General features: G+C 48.9%; 1 protein-coding gene across 1 annotated transcript; it reads left to right on the forward strand.

The window, feature by feature from the left end:
• Positions 1-739: 739 nt before the first annotated feature.
• PDYN (prodynorphin) lies at positions 740-3,495 on the forward strand. The gene is made up of 2 exons (XM_035121482.3): positions 740-880; positions 2,824-3,495. Exons 1-2 carry the CDS (start codon positions 752-754, stop codon positions 3,493-3,495), a joined length of 801 nt encoding a protein of 266 aa, XP_034977373.3. The 5' UTR covers positions 740-751.
• Positions 3,496-20,224: the final 16,729 nt, after the last annotated feature.

Genomic DNA, 20,224 nt, shown 5'->3' on the forward strand with positions numbered 1-20,224 from the left:
CCCCAAACTGGGTGGGCTGTAGGATGGTGGCAGGAGGGCTCTTGGACCTGTCAGAGCATTGCAGCTCCCTCCCTAAGCCGGGCAAAAGCTTCCCAGCAAAAGTTTCTCTGGGTGTGCCAGGGATTTCCCCTGGGGATCCTCACCTTCTAGATATAGATAGATAGATGATAGATAGATATAACTTTATTGTCATTGTACATAGTACAACAAAATTGAATGCCGTCCCATGAAAACAAAAAACACAATTACAGCCATATATACACATACATACACACATATCGCAACTCCCCAAAGATCATATTATTTAGTTACAGCATTTAGGATGGTTATAGCTCTTGGATAAAAACTGTTTTTTAATCTGTTTGTTCTTGATTTAATTGTTCTATATCTCTTGCCCGAAGGCAACGGTGCAAAAAGACTATGTCCAGGGTGAGATGAGTCCTGCAAAATAGTATTTGCTTTTTTAGGGCACCGGGAACTGTATACTGTAGTTCTTCCAGAGATGGGAGGGGATGTCCGATAATCTTTTGGGCTGTGGTTATAACCTCTTGGAGCACTTTCCTATTCATGACCTTCTGCATGCAAAGCTTTGATTCCAACCTCCCGTCCAAAAAAAAAAAAAGGTATGGTGCTCTCAACAGTGCTGGTATTGCAGAAAAGTCACTCCTTCCCTGGAAAGGGCATACGAGGGCAACTTGCCTGCCATTCACTCACCTCTCTTCCCAATTCCTTCAGGTGCCTGCTTTCAAGAATGGAGTGGCAGCTTCTGGCATTTGCCATTTGCCTCAGTTTGGCTACCTCGAATTCAGCAGACTGTTCGGCTCAGTGCTCCGCATGTGCTCTTCACAATCAGGATGTGGATAAGCTGGTCAGCCCCTTGGTAAGTCGCAGCCCCGGTCAAGATTTGGCTACCCTTGCCCACCTGAATCCTAATCTGGGATGCTGTTTAACCAGGCATCCCCAAACTGCGGCCCTCCAGATGTTTTGGCCTACAACTCCCATGATCCCTAGCTAACAGGACCAGTAGTCAGGGATGATGGGAATTGTAGTCCAAAACATCTGGAGGGCCGCAGTTTGGGGATGCCTGTGTTTAACATACATGCAAGCATAATTTTGCTGGTATCTTGGTCTCAGACCTGTGGGAATGTTCAGGGTGGCAGGAAAGGATATATTGTTTATTCCTACTCGCTGGATCATCACCTTGTCGTGGTGAGTGGGCTTGCATGTTCCTATGACCCTTGTGAGCGAAGCCGTCGGAAATCTTGTACTCCCAGCAGGAGTGATCCACACCGTGATCAACTCCCACCTGGAAATCAATGTCCCCCCTGTGGAAGGACATGTGGATCCAGAATTGGCCTCCATAGTCACTTACGGACCCATTGTTAAAACCATGTTTATGGAAGACAATCTTACTCGGCTACGAGTGATCGCCAAAGAAGAAGAAGAAGATTGTTTATTAATATCCTTCCTAACTCGCGCTAGCAAGTTCCTTTACTTAGCAGAGTGCATTCCCCTTTACATAGCAGAGAACTTGTTGCAAACTCATGTGAGCTTCTTAAGACAATACGCATTTCAATCTGGCTTGTCCAGATTGAAATGTGTTCTAATATTTTCCTGGTAAGACCCCTTGAATCCCTCCTAAAAGAATAAAGACACCACGGTCTTATTCATAAGCAATGAAAAGAAAATTTATTCACGGCCAGGCAGAGCACAGTGTGATCCCTGAAGGCAGGCTTTAGGCTTAAAGTTTCAAACGTATAGAAACAGGTTTACCCCCTAAGGGAGATTTGCCTAGTGACTGCAGGCTAGCAGTCCAGCAGTTCTCAGGCCGAAATGAAGATGGAAAAGAGGGAGAGTGGCAGCACGCCTTGGGCTTTTACCAGGTCTGGAAAGGTCATGCCCACCCACTAGTCACATGCAAGAGGAAGGATGCTCCAGACCAGGAGGAACAGGAAGTTGCAAACCTCTGTTTGCGAACGGGATCCGTTCTGGAGACCCGTTCGCAACATAAAAGCCCACAACCTGAAGTGCCGTATCTGTGCAGGTGCGCGGTGTGATCTGGAGCTTGTGTGCATGCACAAAGCACGATTTAGCACTACTGTGCATGCGTGAGTGGCGAAACCCGGAAGTAACCCTTTCCGGAACTTCTGGGTTGCCGCGGGACGCAACTTGAAAAAAACGTAACATGAAGCAAACATAACATGAGGTATAAATGTACATCCCACACACATCTTGCGTTATTGGCCAAGGGAGCCGGCGTACAGCTTCCAGGTCATGTGGCCAGCATGACAAAGCCACTTCTGGAGAACCAGAATAGCGCATGGAAATGCTGTTTACCTTCCCGCTGTAGCAGTACCTATTTATCTACTTGCATTTTGATGTGCTTTCAAACTGCTAGGTTGGCAGGAGCTGGGACCAAGCAATGGGAGCTCACCCCGTCGCGGGGATTCGAACCGCCGACCTTCTGATCAGCAAGCCCTAGGCTCTGTGGTTTAACCGATAGCACACATTTAAATCAGCTGATCCCTCCCTCTGCCAATCACCTTCCAGCACCCCACCGCTCCACCATCTCTCATCCCGCCACAGTCCTTCAAAGACAACTCTACTCCACCCATTGTTACTGGATGGGCAGAGCCCTCCTTGTACCTTATCTGGAGTTGTTTTTCACTCTAACATTCAGCTGTTCTTACCAGTTTTACGGCCAAGCCTCCCTTTTGGGTACGCAATGCTGACAGTCACTGATAATGGCTTTTACAGAATTTCTATCTCTGGGCCACTGAGGGAATGTTGACCAGATTGGCCCTTTTTTTGGTGTCTTAACAGATATGCTCCCTGGAGTGCCAAGGCTCCTTGCTGTCCAGCGCTGAGTGGGAGAAGTGCAAGAAAGCGCTGTCCTTCCTCGCCCCTTTCCTGATCGAGGGGGAGCCCGACAGACTATCCCAGGGGGATGAAGAGGAGGAGCCTGAACAGGAAGGCGACCCCAGACCCAGGGAGGTGTACACTGGGCCGGCCAAACGTTACGGAGGCTTCATGAAGAAGCTGGACAAGAACAAGATCTTTTCTCTCCTCCGCGAGAACGCCCTTGCCAAGGGGAGCATGGCAAAGAAGTACGGTGGGTTCTTCCGGAAGGTGGGGGAGAGGGAAGCCTCTGAGGTGGGTGCCGAGGAGGAATACCCGGCCTCTCTGGAGACCAGGGATCTGGCCTCAAACGGGGAAGAGTCGGATGTGGGTTTGCTCAAGGATGAGGTGAAACGCTACGGGGGTTTCCTCCGCAAGTATCCCAAGCGAGGTTCTGACACGGCGGCCGCCGAGGAGGGCAGGCAAGAGCTGGGGGACCTGCGCAAGCGCTACGGGGGCTTCATGCGCAGGATCCGACCCAAGCTGAAGTGGGACAATCAGAAGCGCTACGGAGGGTTCCTGCGGCGCCAGTTCAAGGTGACCACCAGGTCGGAGGAAGAGCCCAACGCCTACTCAGAGGAGGTCTATGACCTATAGAAGCCGCTTTGGGCAGAAACCCAAGGCATCCTCCGGCCGTGACGCTCCCAAATATGGACTGTGTGGGTCATTCCAACCGCTCACCCCAGTGCTCAGCCAAGAAGTGCAAGGGCCACCGGCAGGCCTGATAGAGAAGGAATGAAATGACATCATGGGGTACCTTAGCATGGATTTCGAGGTGGAGGGAAGCCAGGGTTTGGAGGTTCAGGGCCTGAGATGCCGCTTTCTGGTGCTGTCCTCCATCTATCGAAAGAGGGGTGCATGTATGGAGATGCTGTCTGCTTCCAGCCTCTAAAGAGATTTGTTCTCTTCTGTCATTAATATTTTGTTTCCCTGTCTGCCAAAAACCGAATCTAGCCTGGCTAACAAATCTAATTAGCCGGTACAATAACATAACCACATCAATGAAACGCACCAAAAATGCACACCTCTAAGCCTGTTTGCTTGGAAGTAAAATCCCTCTGAATTCCTAGCCAGCGTGCTTAGAAGTGCAGCCGGTAAACAAATTTAAACGGTGAAAACAGCAGCAATCAAACCTCATTGAGGAGTAATAGCTTACAAACACCTGCTGGTACAAAGCAATCACAGTCCAAACCTCGACTGGATAAAGCAGCCTTCCCCAACCTGGTGCCCTCCTGATGTTTTGGACGACAGCTCCCATCAGCCGCAACCTGTATGGCTGTCCTGTCTGAAACTGATGGGATTTATAGTCCAAAACAGCTGCAAAGCAACTGCTTGATGAAAGGTCAAATGCAAACGGCCAACCCCATCGTGGTTGTACTTTGGAACATTGGCACCAGGGCTGTCTTTTGCATATTTGGCGCAAAGGTGCAAAGATCTGCCCAGCGTTCAGAGAGAGAGAGAGAGAGAGAGAGAGAGAGAGAGGCTGCTCCACTTCGGGGCTCTGCAGGATTGGAAGCGGAGGGCACCCATCCACCCCCCTTCCCTGTTCTGCCGGCTGCTTCCGCCACTCCCAGACTCGTTCGTGAGCCACTCCCCTCCGCCTCCTTCCCTCACAGCGGGGGCTGTTGCTCCTCTTCCCTTCTTTCCATTGCAATGCAACGCCTGGTAGTCAACTTTGACAGTGGCTGGGGAAGGGGAGGTCGGGGTCGGGTGAGTGATGTCGCCACGAGCCAACTGCCCTGGGGAGCTTAGGCGGCTTCAGCAGTGGGTGCCTGGCGCCCTCCAGAATTTGGTGCCCGGGTGCCCTGCACCCCTTGCACCCCCGGGTAAAGACGGCCCTGATTGGCACTGTGTCCCACGGAGAGTGGCATCTGCCACTGGCATTCTTTGACTGGATTTGGAAGGCCAGGGCAATCTTACCCCCAGAAGCAGACCGCCACTTGTCCAAGCCACGAGCGACCAAATTCGAAAGTTGCTCCAGAGCAGGTAGCGTTTTGCTAGAGAGCGAAGCATCCGCTGGGGCTTCACCTGGAGGCAGCAGCCGAAGTCTGCAAGGCAGCTCGAGGGACAAAATTCCTGATTTTGATTCCTGCCCGTGGGTGATAAAGGCTCAGAAAGGAAAGGGTAGTCTAAGGGTGTTGAATGGGGCTTGTTGGCATCCGTCTGCCTTGGGAGACAACGGAAGACCACGTCTTTGGGGGTGAAGTCAAGCTGTTGGAGAGTTACAGCACCTGCGTTGGCTGCAGAGACTGATATGGGAGAGACATGTTTTGTTGCAGCTGGGGCAGATGAAGGCATCCTTACTCCTAGGTAAACCTGCATAGAATGAGACCTTAAGGCAGTGTTGGCCAAGCTCGGCCCTCCAGATGTTTTGGGACTAAAATTCCCATCATCCCTGACCACTGGTCCTGTTAGCTAGGGATGATGGGAATTGTAGTCCCAAAACAGCTGGAGGGAGGGCCGAGTTTACCTATGCCTGCCTTAAGGTAGCCACAGATAGTGGCTCAATAGCCCAGCTTTTGTTGATTACAGTCTACAGTGGCAGGCTGGTCAATTTGCTAATTTCCTGTAGCATGGGGAAACTAATTTCCTCCCTTCCCTTAAGGGCCACATCCCTAATAATAATAATAATAATAATAATAATAATAATAATAATTAATGTTTATTATTTGTACCCTGCCCATCTGGCTGGGTTTCCCCAGCCACTCTGGGTGGCTCCTAACAGAATTAAAAGCACAATAAAACATCAGACATTAAAAACTTCCCTGAACAGGGCTGCCTTCAGATGTCTTCTAAAAGTCAGATAGTTGCTTATCTCCTGGACATCTGATGGGAGGGCGTTCCACAGGGCAGGCGCCACCACTGAGAAGGCCCTCTGCCTGGTTCCCTGCAACCTCGCTTCTCGCAGGGATGCTGCAGTCTAGCAGTGGGTGGAGCTGGAAAACTTATTTGGGGCTGGACCCACCCAACTGCCCTCTCTCTCTCTCATGCACCCTATTCTCCCACTCCTTTCTTTAATGTAGACTTGGCCAATCTACTAGAAAACAGTCCTTGGAAAGTTTGTAGCGTGTGCGTATGGGAAATCAATCTTTATTGTCTTTTCCTGTTGCAGAGTCCATTCACCATTGATATTACAATAATCAATCGGTAGTTGTTTCCCCTAATCTCCTGTGTGGTTCCCTCTGCACCCCCTTTTGCTATCCCACCTCCACAGAAAAAAAAGAAAGCCTGGCCATCTCAATTTATTTGCCAAATGATTATGTTGCCTTTCAGCACAAGGTACTCAGGACAAAGCAGGGTATTCTTCAAAAGGTTTTTAATTTTTATTTTTTTAAAAAACCCAAACACATAATATATTTAATTCAATTTATGAATTGCTTCCCATAAAGGATCTCAGTGTAACATTGCAACAAGAGCACCGGCAAAATGAAACAAAACCCTTCACAATTCTAACAATTAACAAACCCCAGTTTTATATGCAAAAACAACGAAATGCAATTCCGAAACTGAAAAACCATTTCGAATCCAGGACAGGTGCAGCCTGGGATAGAGAGAGATCCACTCAAAAGCCCCGTTGAAGAGGGAAGGTCTTCAACAGGCAGCAAAACAGTGCTTTCCTGGAATGCAGGAAACGCCAGGCCACAATAGTCTCCTAGGGCCTGTCCATACCTTGGCCCAGGGCCAGCCCAGGACATTTTGCTGCTAGAGTCAAAACAGAAAATGGCACACCTGCCACACTTCAGCAAACAACCCTCCTGCTCCTTCGCTGTACACCTGCCCACTGCTGCCCACCTGCTGGCGGGGGGGGGGGGGGAGGAGGCCAGAGAGGAGCTGGCCGCAGAGGGTGGGCACATGGCAGAGGAGCAGGAGAAGGCGACTGGCGCCCTCCTTGTAGGCCACCCCTCCCAGCTGTCCAGATCTGGCTGCCCTGGGGCAACTGCCTCACATTGCCTCATTGGCATAGCTGCCAAGTTCCGGCCTGAGAAATAAGGGACTGGACCGGAAGTAGCAGACCGGAAGTAGCACCGCACCAGAAGTCGCGCTGCAGCCATTTTGGAACTGGGCAAAGCAGCATCAAAAGTCACTTCTGAGCATGCTCCGCCGAGTTCCAAAATGGCCGCTGCACCAGAATAAACCCACCAATGAGGCAGAAAAATCCGTTTTTTCGGCTGGGAACAGCTGGAAAAATGGGGGTTTCCCGGGGAATACGGGAGACTTGGCAGCTATGCCTCATTGGTGGGCTGGCCCTGCCTCGACTCATAGGCGCCAACCCCTAGGAGCTGAGGCAGTTTCAACTACCCGATGTATTTTTTTCAGAGGGCATTTGGCTCCACCCCTTGCCTCCTTGTGACATCAGGACGTTGTGTGACTTTGTGGTGGGGCCCCCTCAATCCTTTGGAGAGGCTAGCGCCTCTCTGCCTCAACTTAATGTGGATGGTGGGTGAACCCTTTCTGCATCCTTCAATTTCTCCTTGCCCATCCTTCGCTTTGCTCCAATTCCTGCAGTCCTGGCCCCACAATTTCTCCTCCCCAAATCGGGAGACTCCCCGTGCCCTGAAGATCCAAATAGGAGCACTACATTGATTCCATAGGGAGCCTCCAGGTTTAGCTTATTTATTTCATAAAATTTATACCCTGCTGGATTGCGGGAAAACAACCAAACCCGAGAACCCTCAAAGCGGAATAAAACCAGTACGTTGTTGGTAAAGTCATCTAGTAAGGACAACTCTGCAAAACGTTCAAGGGATAAAATCAACGAGCTTAAAAACAGGTCAAAAACATGCATCAAGTACTTCTTAGCTTGGCTAAGTGAAAATGTTTCTAGCGGGTACCAGAAAGGGTGCAGTGAAGGAAGAACAGCAGCAGTTGGGGAAGAAAGCTGCAGTGCGGAGGGTGAATCTAGGGAGAATTGAGGGGTCACATTCCAAATCAAGCCAAGGTATGGATGCCCCCCCCCCCCGAGACCCCACAACTGAAGCATCTGACTTGAAAGCAGGAGAGTGCCTCCCTACACTTGGTTAGGAGAAGCACAGCCAATTCCAGTTCTACTTCTGTGCCAGTCCCTGAGTGCCATTTATGGCTCGATGGACAGGTGTCCCTCTCCACCCCCGTTGACTGAGATAATTTCCAGCCCCTGCAAAGGGTCTTTTGGGTGGCAGATCTGCCTTGACTGAGCCTACGCAAACTTCAGTAGCTCTCTCTTCCTGGATCAGGGCAAGAAGTGAACCAGGATTGTCGGGGCCTCTAATAATACTTCGCTCTCTCCGACTTCCCTATTTGCAAGAGAAATGTGCTATTTTAGTGGAGGAGCCAGAATCTCTTACTTGCATGGAGGTCACCCTTATCAGCGCCAAAGCGGGCTCTTCGCAAGACCAAACCTCTAACAAAGGCAAGCACCATTAATCTCCTCTTTCCCATGCGGCCCAACCTTTCTCCATTGTTATTCCACAGCCACCTATTGGCTGCCCCCTGAATTAGGACGTCTATTCACCTGGCATAATGGGGTGCCTTGCCAGGAGAGCCTCAGATCCGGCTCGCTTCTATTCAAGCTAAATTGCGGCTCTGACCCTTCGCAATGAGGAATATAAGGCGCAGCAAAATAACTATTTTGCCCCATTGTTGAAGTGATCCCGAGGTAACCTGCAATTTGTTGGCTCAGCAGCCGCTTGGGCTTTGATATTCCACCATCGTATTTGCAGGTGCTGGTTCAATCCGCTTTCTTTGGCTGTGAGGGAACAGGCATGATTCAAGAGCCCAGGCTGCCTGCTTTAGGTTGCTTGCCCTCAGGAACAATGAAAGGTACTCCAGAAGATGCCTCTTTGCCTGATAAACTGCCACTAACAAGCATGCAGTCTGATTAATAATAATAATAATAATTTTTTTTTAAAAAAATATTTCTTATACCCTGCCCATTTGACTGGGTCACCCCAGCCACTCTGGGTGGCTTCCAACAAAATATTATTATTTATTGAATTTATATACCGCCCTATACCCGGAGGTCTCAGGGTGGTTCACAGAAAGGATCAACATAAAAACCGCAATATATGAATTCGAAATAAAAACAACAAACCCAATACCCCCCCCCAATAAATTAAGGAACGAAACAAAACATCAAGGATTAAAAGCTAATCCTTGTGTTGCTCCATAGCATGTATATTTGCAATACTAACAAGCTCTCCCTGCCCACCAAAATTAAAAATTATGTCCTTACCCTTTTCATTTATGCACAAGCAAAATGACTTCTTTCCCCTCAACTACTTGGAACCTTAACACTCTTTAGGTCAGCGATGGCCAAACTTGGCCCCCCAGCTGTTTTGGGACTACAACTCCCATCACCCCTAGCTAACAGGACCAGTGGTCAAGGATGATGGGAATTGTAGTCCCAAAACAGCTGGAGGGCTAAGTTGGGCCATAACTGCTTTAGATATACTCTCCCCACCTTGCAGGGGTGCATTAAAGGTTTTTAATGGTGTGCATGAAAATGCACAGTGTTAACACGTGGGATCAAACTTGTGCAAGCAACTTGTGCACGCGCCAGGACGGACTGTGTATGTGCCGCCCTGGGCTGCCAAGCGGCACTGTTCACCACTCTGGCTTGCCCTGCATCCATCCCTCAAGCTAGTCCAGGGGTCAGCAACCTTTTTCAGCTATGGGCCAGTCCATTGTACCTCAGACCATATGGTGGGCCGGCCTATATTTTGAGGGAAAAATGAGCGAATTCCAATGCCCCACAAATAACCCAGAGATGCATTTTAAATAAAAGGACACATTCTACTCATGTAAAAACACACTGATTCGCGGACCATCCATGGGCCAGATTTAGAAGGCGATTGGGCCACATCTGGCCCATGAGCCTTAGGTTGCCTATCCCTGAGCTAACCTGTTGTCCTCAGGTGTGTTGCAGGATGTTGCCCCATTGTCAGTGTTAAGATTCTGAATACGCATCTTTCCCTTTGAGTCAGGCAGCTAAACCTGATTGCTTCTTAGAGGGCGAGAAACTGTATATTTCACACACACACACACACACACACACACCCCGACCTGGTATTCAGAGGCATATCACCTCTAACATGGATACTTCTTTTCTCATTGTTAACAAACCTCCCTCTCTCCACAGTTAAATTTGCCTAATCCTTTTAAAAAGTCATCTCTCAGCACAAGCCCATCATTGCACCCAAGGGCAGGTTAGTCCACAAACGAATTGTGTGTAAATTAAATAAGCGTTTTCTTAGGCTAGCACAGCTGGGAAACCTGAATTCTACTTTGGCATACAACAAGGTTTCACACAAACCTCATGCGTTCAACAAAACGACAGGATTTCACATTTCAAAGGGGCAAAACACGCTTCCGGTTTCACATTTGAAATTCAGCCCCGGCGAGGACCTCACAAAAGCCCTAATGTCTAATTATTGCTGATTCGTTCTAAGGCAACAAAAACCAGTAATCATTTTGCCTTTCTCCACTTCAATATTCCAGCCCTCCCACCGTGTCCTGCTCCCGACCAGCGTACATTACCGGGGATGCTGAAACAGCTTTTAACCCTGGGTAAAAATAAACTCAGATTTTTGCAGGGAAGGTCTGAGACGGGTTGAATGGGGGGAAATGAGCTCTTGCAGCATGGGCATACACAGGATCAAAACTAGGGGGGGGCACGCCAGCCACGCCCCCCACCCCAGCCACCCGATTGGCTGGCTGGCGATGACGTGGCTGGGATCCCCCAGGAGGCGTGGTCAATGTCCACACACCCCCAGAGGGGAGGGGGCCATTTCCAGCCATTGCCGAGGCGGCACACGGAGCCACCCACGCTTGTGCTTCTGCCTCGCCCGCTCCTTTACCGGCAGCGGTGATTAAAACAAGGCAGCGGCAGCGAAGCTGCCTCTGTCGACCCTAACCCTAAACCTGGACCTGGGCTAACTTCAGCCCACACTCCTTCAAGTCACAGCGAGCACAGCATAGAAAGTGCTGCCCCACAATGCTCCGCGGCACCTCATTTGCAAATGAAGTGCCGCAGAGCATTGTGGGGCAGCACTTTCTGTGCTTTGCTCGCTGTGACTTGAAGGAGCGTGGGCTGAAGTTAGCCCAGGTCCAGGTCCAGGTCCAGGTTTCCCTCGACGGAAGCAGCTTTGCTGCCGCCGTTTCGCTTCAGCCGAGCAGGCTGAGGCGGAGCACAGCTGGCAGCGTCCCTGCCTGTCGTGCTGTGCTCTCCCTTCTTTGCTTCGGGGGGGGGGGGAGCTGCCCCCCTGCCCCATGCTGGGTACGCCCATGTCTTGCAGCATGCATGGTGTGATGAGATTCTGGACGATGCTCTCTTTGGCTCAGCACTTCCCCTGCCACATTCCTCTCCTTGTCTCTTGTGCTGTTCTTTTGTGTACTGGGTTGCTTTGGGTATATTTTGCTCTCGAGTTTTCAAGGATCAATAAAGCACTTGGCTTGCCCAGCAACCGGCTTTGTTCTTTCTCCCCTTGTTCTCCTTCTCCATGATGAATAAAAAGGAAATATATCTGTGGCCTTGGATGATCTGTTCTTTACCCACTAGAAATGAACAAAGTGTTCCTGTGTGGTGATGGGGGTGTTTGTGGGTGGGTGGGAAGGAGTACTTTCTGTGCCAAGATTTGGAGGCACTCAGTGGCCCCTTCTTAACCTGGAACATCCAGGACATGTGCCGCCTCCACAGCTGGCAATGCTTCTTCTGAACACCGACTGCTGGAAACCACAGGAGGGGAGAGAGTGCTATTGTGCTCAGGCCTTGTTTGTGAGCACAAGGGCGCCCACAGGCTGGCCACTGTGAGAACAGGATGCTGGCCGAGATGGGCCACTGGCCTGATCCAACTCTTCTTATGTTCGTAAAGGTAAAGGGACCCCTGACCGTTAGGTCCAGTCGCAGACGACTCTGGGGTTGGCCGAGGGAGCTGGCGTACAGCTTCCGGGTCATGTGGCCAGCATGATTAAGCCACTTCTGGCGAACCAGAGCAGCGCACGGAAACACCGTTTACCTTCCCGCTGGAGTGGTACCTATTTATCTACTTGCTTATCTACTTTGATGTGCTTTCGAACAGCTAGGTTGGCAGGAGCAGGGACCGAGCAATGGGAGCTCACCCCGTCACGGGGATTTGAGCAGACGACCTTCCGATCGGCAAGCCCTAGGCTCTGTGGTTTAACCCACAGCATCACCCGCGCCCCTTTCTTATGTTCTTAGGACGTGCAAATTAAGGCTATGTACACATGACCATTTACTCTGGCTCTGGCACACTCCCACGACTGGTGTCTGAAGCCACGTAAGCGCACATGACATTAGCAGCAATCAATACGTATCTTGTAGCTTCTTGAGAAATGCTGCTATTCAGTGCTATTATTTCTAGAAAAAGAGGGGCTGGAACTCGCTATGAATGCCTCCCTTGTTCTCTTAGAATGGCGATGGCACCCACCTGAGAAGGGCTGGAACCCACCTGGAAGGTGCTGGGACTGAGTTCCTGCTGGGGAAAAAGCCCTGCTCCTATTTGATACGTTTCCCCTCAAACCAGTTTCCATCCAATTTGAAAACATAATAATAATAGTAATAGTAATAATAATAATGATAATAATAATACTTTATTATTTGTACCCTGCCCATCTGGCTGGGTTTCCCCAGCCAATCTGGGCGGCTTCCAACAAATATTAAAAATACATTAAAATGTCACACATTAAAAACTTCCCTAAACAAGCTCAGGTGTGCGCAGTCCAGACAGCTGCCATGCATGCACAACTAAGAGCACATGCGCAGATGGCCGCTTCATTGAACTGAGAGTTCAGCACAGGGAAGCAAATCAGGTGATGAACATGGGGCGAAGATTACCCCCCCCCCAGTGGTCTGTACAGCTATGCAAAGCTACAGGTTGAAATGCAGTGGGTTGGGGAAATGACCTCATTGCATTTCAGGTCGCTGAGATACACATCACCTAAGAATTTTTGTCTTGCCCCTTGCCCTCTTAGGTGGTCGATGCAAAGTGTCTGTATGCTGTTTCCCCAGCAAGTTCCAGAGCTTGTTGGGCAGAAGGCAGGGAGACAAACAGTAGGTGGCGCCAGAGAGCCAATGGCAGGAAGAGCCATCTAATTCTGGTTTTGCCCCCATCCTTTTTCCTGCCAGAGTTCGACAAGGTGTTACTTATAAGGAGGAAGATGACGGGAGGCGTTACTCCTTGGAGGCAGGCAGGTGGGGGCTGGGAGAGGGCAGATCATAGAGTTGGAAGGAACCACGAGGATCATCTAGTCCAGCCGCCTGCAATGCAGGAATCTTTTGCCCAATGTGGGGCTCAAACTCCCGAACATGAGATCAAGAGTCTTGCGCTCTACTGACTGAGCTATCCAGGATGGGTTTGACATTGGTGGGGCAGTGCCCCATTTGCCCCAATGGGAAGCCTCCATTGCTTGCATGACTGAAATGAACCAGGTTTGCACAGGGATTTATTTTAAGCAAGCACCACCACCCTCCTGCAACCTCATGCATGGGATATGAAGCCCTATCTCATACCAGCTGTGGAGGAGCTGGTTGAAATGTTCCTGGAATGTATATCACACCAGGCTGCAGGTGCTTGCAATGTGCGAGAGTTTTGCATAATTCAACCCTCCCTCGCATTAAACACATGCATCCCTTGCAGATTGGATACCAAATGACAGGCAGAGGCATTCTAGTGCAACCTTTCCCAATATGCCAGGAAGCATTCGATGCTCCCTGCTGGAGAGCAGCTGCCTGTCAGTGTAGACAACACTGAGCTAAATGGACCACCAGTCTGGCTCGGTGCAAGGCAGCTTCCTACATTCTGAAGACTCTCGCCATGCAATCCTGTACATGTCTACTCTCACAAGTAAGCCCCAACAAACTGAGTGGGGTGTACTCCCGACTGTGTATCTGTGCATAGGCAGTTTCAGAAATCCGCTGCTTTGAAAAGGGCCACCCTTTGCTAGCAAGCTAGAGGGATAAATTGTCCAAGGCTGAGGGTAGGAATGAATCATGTGTGGCCGTGGCTGGGAAGCTGGTCTCCTGCTTCTATTCCCAGCCTTCCCCATGACTCACTGCATGTAAAGCTCACACTTTGCAAAAGGCCTGGCCTACGCAGGCCCCTTCATGCCCTCAAGCCATCTCCATGGGGATGAGGTTCGCCCCACAGTGAGCCTAAGTGAGCTACTTAGCCTGCCCTCCCATTCACCCCATGCGTCATTGCTGCCCAGCTGCAAGCGCTGGGACATATAACACAGAGCACCGTGCTCTGGGGGAAGACAAATGCCTCTGCCGCAGAAGCGTGAAGAGGAATGAACAAGGGTGTGTGGGGTTGCTTTATAGATTAACGAGGCTCAAATCCAATTGTGCACAAAGTCTCGGTTCTCAACCGGCTCAGCAATAACGAGGTGGGGTTTTATTTCGGTATTGAGAAGGAGTGTTAGGGTGCAGGCTGCAAAGTTTAGTCAATTAATCAGCTAGACTAATTGACCCTTTTGGTCGATTCAAAAGGTGCTCTTGATTATTTAGACAGCAGAGTACTTAAAAAAAAAGAGAGTAAAATAACCAATTAACTATAATATAGGTACCTACAAAAACATGGCCATGGATCTGTCTTTGGACTAGGAGAGGTCTTCCTTTTCCTCCTCTTCTTCCGAGGGAATCTGTCTTCCATGAACATAGGCAACTCTTTAGGTCCATCTAGCCCAGGACTCTAGTGCTGTGCCGAACACTTCATTCACCTTCTTTTCAACCATTCTCCATCAGTTGATGAAAAAAGAAAATGCATTTAAAAATTGTCAAAGGGAAGAGAAAATGTTGGTGAAATTGTCATGGGTTTGTGTGCTTTCTTTAACTTCTGAGATGGCTGAGAATTTTTGTGAGGATTTCCCCCCCCCCTGTTCTACAGATATTATCTCTGGTTGTTTGCATTCTGCAGCCTTCCCAGGTGCCATGATGTCATGGGCTGCACTTTCTTTCACTCTGCAAATCATCTCCCTGGTGGTCCGCATTCTACAGGCTTCCTGGGTGCCTGCTCTTCCTGTGAAAGCCCCATGTTGTCATGGGCCAGGCTTGCCTTCATTCTGCAATTCATCTCCACTGATTCTTGTGCTTCACTTAAAGTCCAGAGGAAGATGTCACGTCGAGGCAATTCCTCCTATGACTTCTATTCAGATCAGGAAGAGTGGGCACCTGGGGAGGCTGCAGAGTGCTGGGGAAATGTTTCGTGGAAAGGAAAACACACACACACACACACACACACACACACACACACACACACCCCCCACTACATTGGCCATCTTGTAATATTAAGGGAAACCCAACCCTGCAAACAGCAAATTCAAAATAAATTCAGAAGCACCCTGAGAATGAGGGAGAAAAGCAGAAGCCTCTTTTGCAGGAGAAGAGAACTTGTGAGAAGCTGGATGGAAGGTTTTGCCGCCACATTATCTTCTGATGGGGAGAAGCTCTTCTTGGTCTCCAGCAGAGAGATATCTTTTCTAACTGGAGGATTGACCGTGGTGCTGTTTGCATGAAGATGCAACATTACACAATGGTCCTGTCACGGCTAAAAATTAGCCGCTGTTTCTTTAATGCAAAAGGAACTGAGTCAGCATGAGTCAGAGGCCTACAATCAATCGGCAAAGCCTGCAAGGACTCCTGCAACCTTTCACCTAAGTGTACTGTACCTGTATATATAGAGTGGTCAATGTTAGTGTTGGGTGTGGGTGGGTTGGTGCATAGCTGCCAAGTTATTCCTTTTTTAAAGGGATTTTCCCTTATGCTGAATAGGCTTCCTCGCGAGAAAAGGGAAAACTTGGCAGCTATGGGTTGGTGATAGCTGGGAGTGTTGATGTGTGTACAGTTGGCCGGTTGCTTTGCGGATAAAGACTTTTAAGAATAAAAGCAGAAAATACTCTGCAAGGACACTCTTCTCGCCAACAAGGGTCCGAGGACCAGGCTGAGGAGACAAAGGAAGTCGGAACCTTTCCCTTTTCATAACCAACAGGTCCTTCCCATTCCAAGAGGGCGCTTGCTGTGATGCATACATGTGTCACCCAAAGGCCAAAGAATGATATGCCTTTTGCCATTTTTACCCTTCAGAATAGCTGCTTTTATTCTTGTTCAGCTTTGATTAGTTTGGCGAATCAACTGAAACTCATTTGATAAATTGACTAAGATTTCTGCAATGGTTTGACAGCCCCAGTATGAATTTCAGCCTGCCAAGAGGCAACATTGATGGGCAATGAACCAAGAACATTGGGTCATGGAAATGATTATGTGTGTATGTAATTCAAGGAGGGTGAAATTTGATCTATTAGCAGGATGCTTTAAACCCTAACAGACTGTATCACATAAATAATAGCAGCCTGACAATTACCATAGTCAAAGGGTGAAAGGGAATCACCATTCTCAAAACGCCATGGATATGTTCCAGGGAATCACAGCCAACTGTGTTGCCACCCAGCGGATGTCCCCAAATGTATTGAGTAGGAGGATCTGTAGCCAAAATCACAAATGCATGATTGCTAGATAGTTACAGACATGGGACTCCATGATGTCATATCCTTTAGTCTAAACTTTTGTGGTGGGAAGGAAAGCAATAGAAGCTTAATCTATATTTCCTTCTGTCACTACACACTATTTTCCTACCTGCAGTGGAGGAATACAGTAGATATATTTGTTCTCCTCCAGAGAACAATCTCCATTTTGAACTGGACTATGTATCTTTGTAACATTTAAGGACTATTGCCTGCCTGATTTTCATCACTGTAACTGTTGAATCCTGGCAAGACTTGGGATGTGAGTAATACTTGTATTTTTCATATTTACTTTTGAATCTGAGAGTGATTTCTTTGTAAAGAGGGAGACATAAAAAGGGAGAAGATAGTCTCAGTCTGCCTAAATTATCATTGGATATAATTGTTCTAGAAGGTTATGCAAACTTTGTCCTAATAGCTTCTAGAGATAAGCTGTGCATGGATGGTGATTTTTAACTCTGCTGAAATATATATTTGCATTCTCACACAAGTGAGAAAGAGGAAGGATAATTACTAAATAATATATCCTCTCTTACTCATCAAAATCCATCCTGCACTGGGAATACGTACTATATGTTCCCCAGTACAGTCATACCTCGGGTTACGTACAGTTCAGGTTGCGTATTTTTTGGGTTATGTACTGCGCAAACCCGGAATTGTTTATTTCCGGGTTCGCCGTTCGCATGCACAGAAGCGTTCTGCGCAGTTCTGCGCATGCGCAGAAGCGCGTTTTCGCGATTTTCCGGGTTATGTACTTTTCGGGTTACGTGCCACACCCTGGAACGAATCAGGTACGTAACCCAAGGTACCACTATATTCGGAGTACTGTGAGACTGCAGAATACTGTGAGCTGGGCAGCCAAGTCAAGCACAAAGCATTCTTAAGATTAAGAGTTGCCAACTGATTTAAGCAGGCCTTGTTCCTGCGGCTTTAACAGCAGTTCCATCTGCAGGCATGGGTGGGCACGCATACTTAACTCCATGCTGAGAAAAACTTAATTTGCTGGTTTCTGCAGATCCAGTTGCTGTTCAGGTCATAAGAGCTGGTCAGGCTACTGTTGTTTTTCCTGATGAGTTGGGGAAAAGAAGACTTTTCTAACCCAGACATAAATGGTCTTTCTTACATAGGAATAGAGCTGCCTTTTACCAGGTCTGCCTAAGATACTGGGCTAGATCAGGCATCCCCAAACTGCGGCCCTCCAGGTGTTTTGGCCTACAACTCCCATGATTCCTAGCTAAGAGGACCAGCGGATGATGGGAATTGTAGTCCAAAACATCTGGAGGGCCGAAGTCTGGGGATGTCTGGGCTAGATCCTGATCTCTCCTGCACCTCATGGGTAAAATTTGACCGAAGGCAGCACTTGCCAATTGCTTTGCAGTGGTTCCAGTCCTACTTGGATGTTTTTTTTTTCCAGAGGGTGATGGTTGGTGAATGCTCTTTTGCCCCATGGAGCCTTCAAAATGGCTGGGGCAGAGGGGGATGCACTGGGACAACCAATCTCAGTGATCACGGGTCAGTGGAGGAGTTACGCTAAGACCAAACCATGTCACTACCAAGGAGGCAGGTTTAGTCGTTGTTTGAAGACTATCCCTGCCTCCGGGTCTGGTCTTGACCGGATGGATACTGGAATCAACAAGGGAAACCCACATGACTTGAAGGTGCTGCTGTGCAATGCCAGGTCAATGATTCATAAAACCACTGCCATCCATTGGCTCCCAGTACGTTTCCGAGCACAATTCAAAGTGTTGGTGCTGACCTTTAAAGCCCTAAATGGCCTCGGTCCAGTATACCTGAAGGAGCATCTCCACCTCCATAATTCAGCCCGGATACTGAGATCCAGCGCCGAGGGCCTTCTGGTGGTTTCCTCGCTGCGAGAAGCCAAGTTATAGGGAACCAGGCAGAGGGCCTTCTTGGTAGTGGCACCCACCCTGTGGAATGCCCTCCCACCAGATGTCAAAGAGAAAAACATCTACCAGACTTTTTTTAGAAGACATCTGAAGGCAGCCCTGTTTAGGGAAGTTTTTTAATGTTTAACAGACCATTGTATTTTAATATTTTGTTGGAAGCTGCCCAGAGTGGCTGGGGAAACCCAGCCAGATGGGCAGGGTATACACAATAAATTTATTATTATTATTATTATTATTATTATTATTATTATTCCTTGGGGTTCGATTTTATCCCCCATGCTGTTTAACATCTACTGTACATGAAACCACTGAGTGGGGTCATCCAGAGTTTTGGCGCACATTGTCAGCCATATGCTGATGACACACAGCTCTACTCTACAGAGCAATGGATTCAAACTACAAGAAAGAAGATTCCACCTAAACATTAGGAAGAACTTCCTGACAGTAAGAGCAGTTCGACAGTGGAATTTGCTGCCAAGGAGAGTGGTGGAGTCTCCTCCTTTGGAGGTCTTTAAGCAGATGCTTGACAGGAATGCTTTGATGGTGTTTCCTGCTTGGCAGGGGGTTGGACTGGATGGCCCTTGTGGTCTCTTCCAACTCTAGGATTCTACTACTGCAGGTGTGGCAGTGGAAGTGCTGGGCCAGTGTCTTGCCTCGGCAATGGACTGGATGAGAGCCAACAAACTGAAGCCCAATCCAGATAAGTCTGAGACACTGTTAGTGGGTGGTTCCCTGGACCGGATAGCTGGCAGGTGGCAGGGTACACAGCTTGGGGCTATTTCTGGAGCCATTGCTGTCACTTGAGGCTCAGGTGACATTGGTGGTGTGGAGTACCTTTCATCAGCTTTGGCTGGTGGCCCAGCTGTGCCCCTACCTGCACTAATATGGGATGGGGACGGGGAAGAATAACATTCCCTTGCTGCCTTGCCCAGCAAAAGCATGTGCTAAATTTCTTCTATGCAGTGATCTAAAGGCGGAGCTGCCTCTTTCGTAGCACACCTGGGTGTGGGAGGCTCTCCACTCAACAGAAAACTGGGGTTCTAGAGCACTGGCTTCAGGTCAGTAGTTATGGTTACAACTCTGAGAGTTTCCAGTGGGAGTTATTTTTTTATCCACATCTTCGACGGCTCACCGAAGCCTCCATCTCAAGGTCATTCCCCTAATGGGGAGAAGATTCATCCTTCTCCTCTGGCAACCTTCCGATTCAGAGACAACAGCAGGCAAACAACAAACAGTTACTATGGTGACAGTTGAAAATTTATTTCCAGCTGGTGCAAATCTTAAAAGGTGGGGGAAGTTGGCGCCAGGACTTCGAGGGAACTGGAGCTACAAACTCATCGCCTTTGAGGTGGGTAGGGTGGCTTGCCCCAGCCTGCTGTTCTTGTTTTGGACCACATCTCCCATCACCCTTGACCCTACTGGCTAGAACTGATGGAGTTGTTGGTCAAAACATCTGGAGGGCATTAGGTTGGGGGAGTTTGGTGTAGCACAGTGTTTCTTAAAGTTGGGTCTCCAGCTGTTGTTAGACTACAACTCCCATCACCCTTGACCACAGGTCCTTCTAGCTAGGGATGACGGGAGTTGTAGTCCAACAACAGCTGGAGACCCAGCTTTGGGAAGCACTGGTGTGACATGTTCCATAGAATCATAGAGTCGTAGAGTTGGAAGAGACCACAAGGGCCATCCAGTCCAACCCCCTGCCAAGCAGGAAACGCCATCAAAGCATTCTTGACATATGCCTGTCAAGCCTCTGCTTAAAGACCTCCAAAGAAGGAGACTCCACCACACTCCTTGGTAGCAAATTCCACTGCCGAACAGCTCTTACTGTCAGGAAGTTCTTCCTAATGTTTAGGTGGAATCTTCTTTCTTGTAGTTTGAATCCATTGCTCCGTGTCCGCTTCTCT

Source organism: Zootoca vivipara, chromosome 7, assembly GCF_965207765.1.
Source record: "Zootoca vivipara chromosome 7, rZooViv2.hap1.1, whole genome shotgun sequence".
Taxonomy (NCBI): Eukaryota; Metazoa; Chordata; class Lepidosauria; order Squamata; family Lacertidae; genus Zootoca; species Zootoca vivipara.

Bases quoted from the DNA above. Each gene is read 5' to 3' on its own strand.
- PDYN (XM_035121482.3), top strand. From the start codon at position 752: ATGGAGTGGCAGCTTCTGGCATTTGCCATTTGCCTCAGTTTGGCTACC. The intron at 881-2,823 runs GTAAGTCGCAGC...GTGTCTTAACAG, and splicing joins ATAAGCTGGTCAGCCCCTTG to ATATGCTCCCTGGAGTGCCA.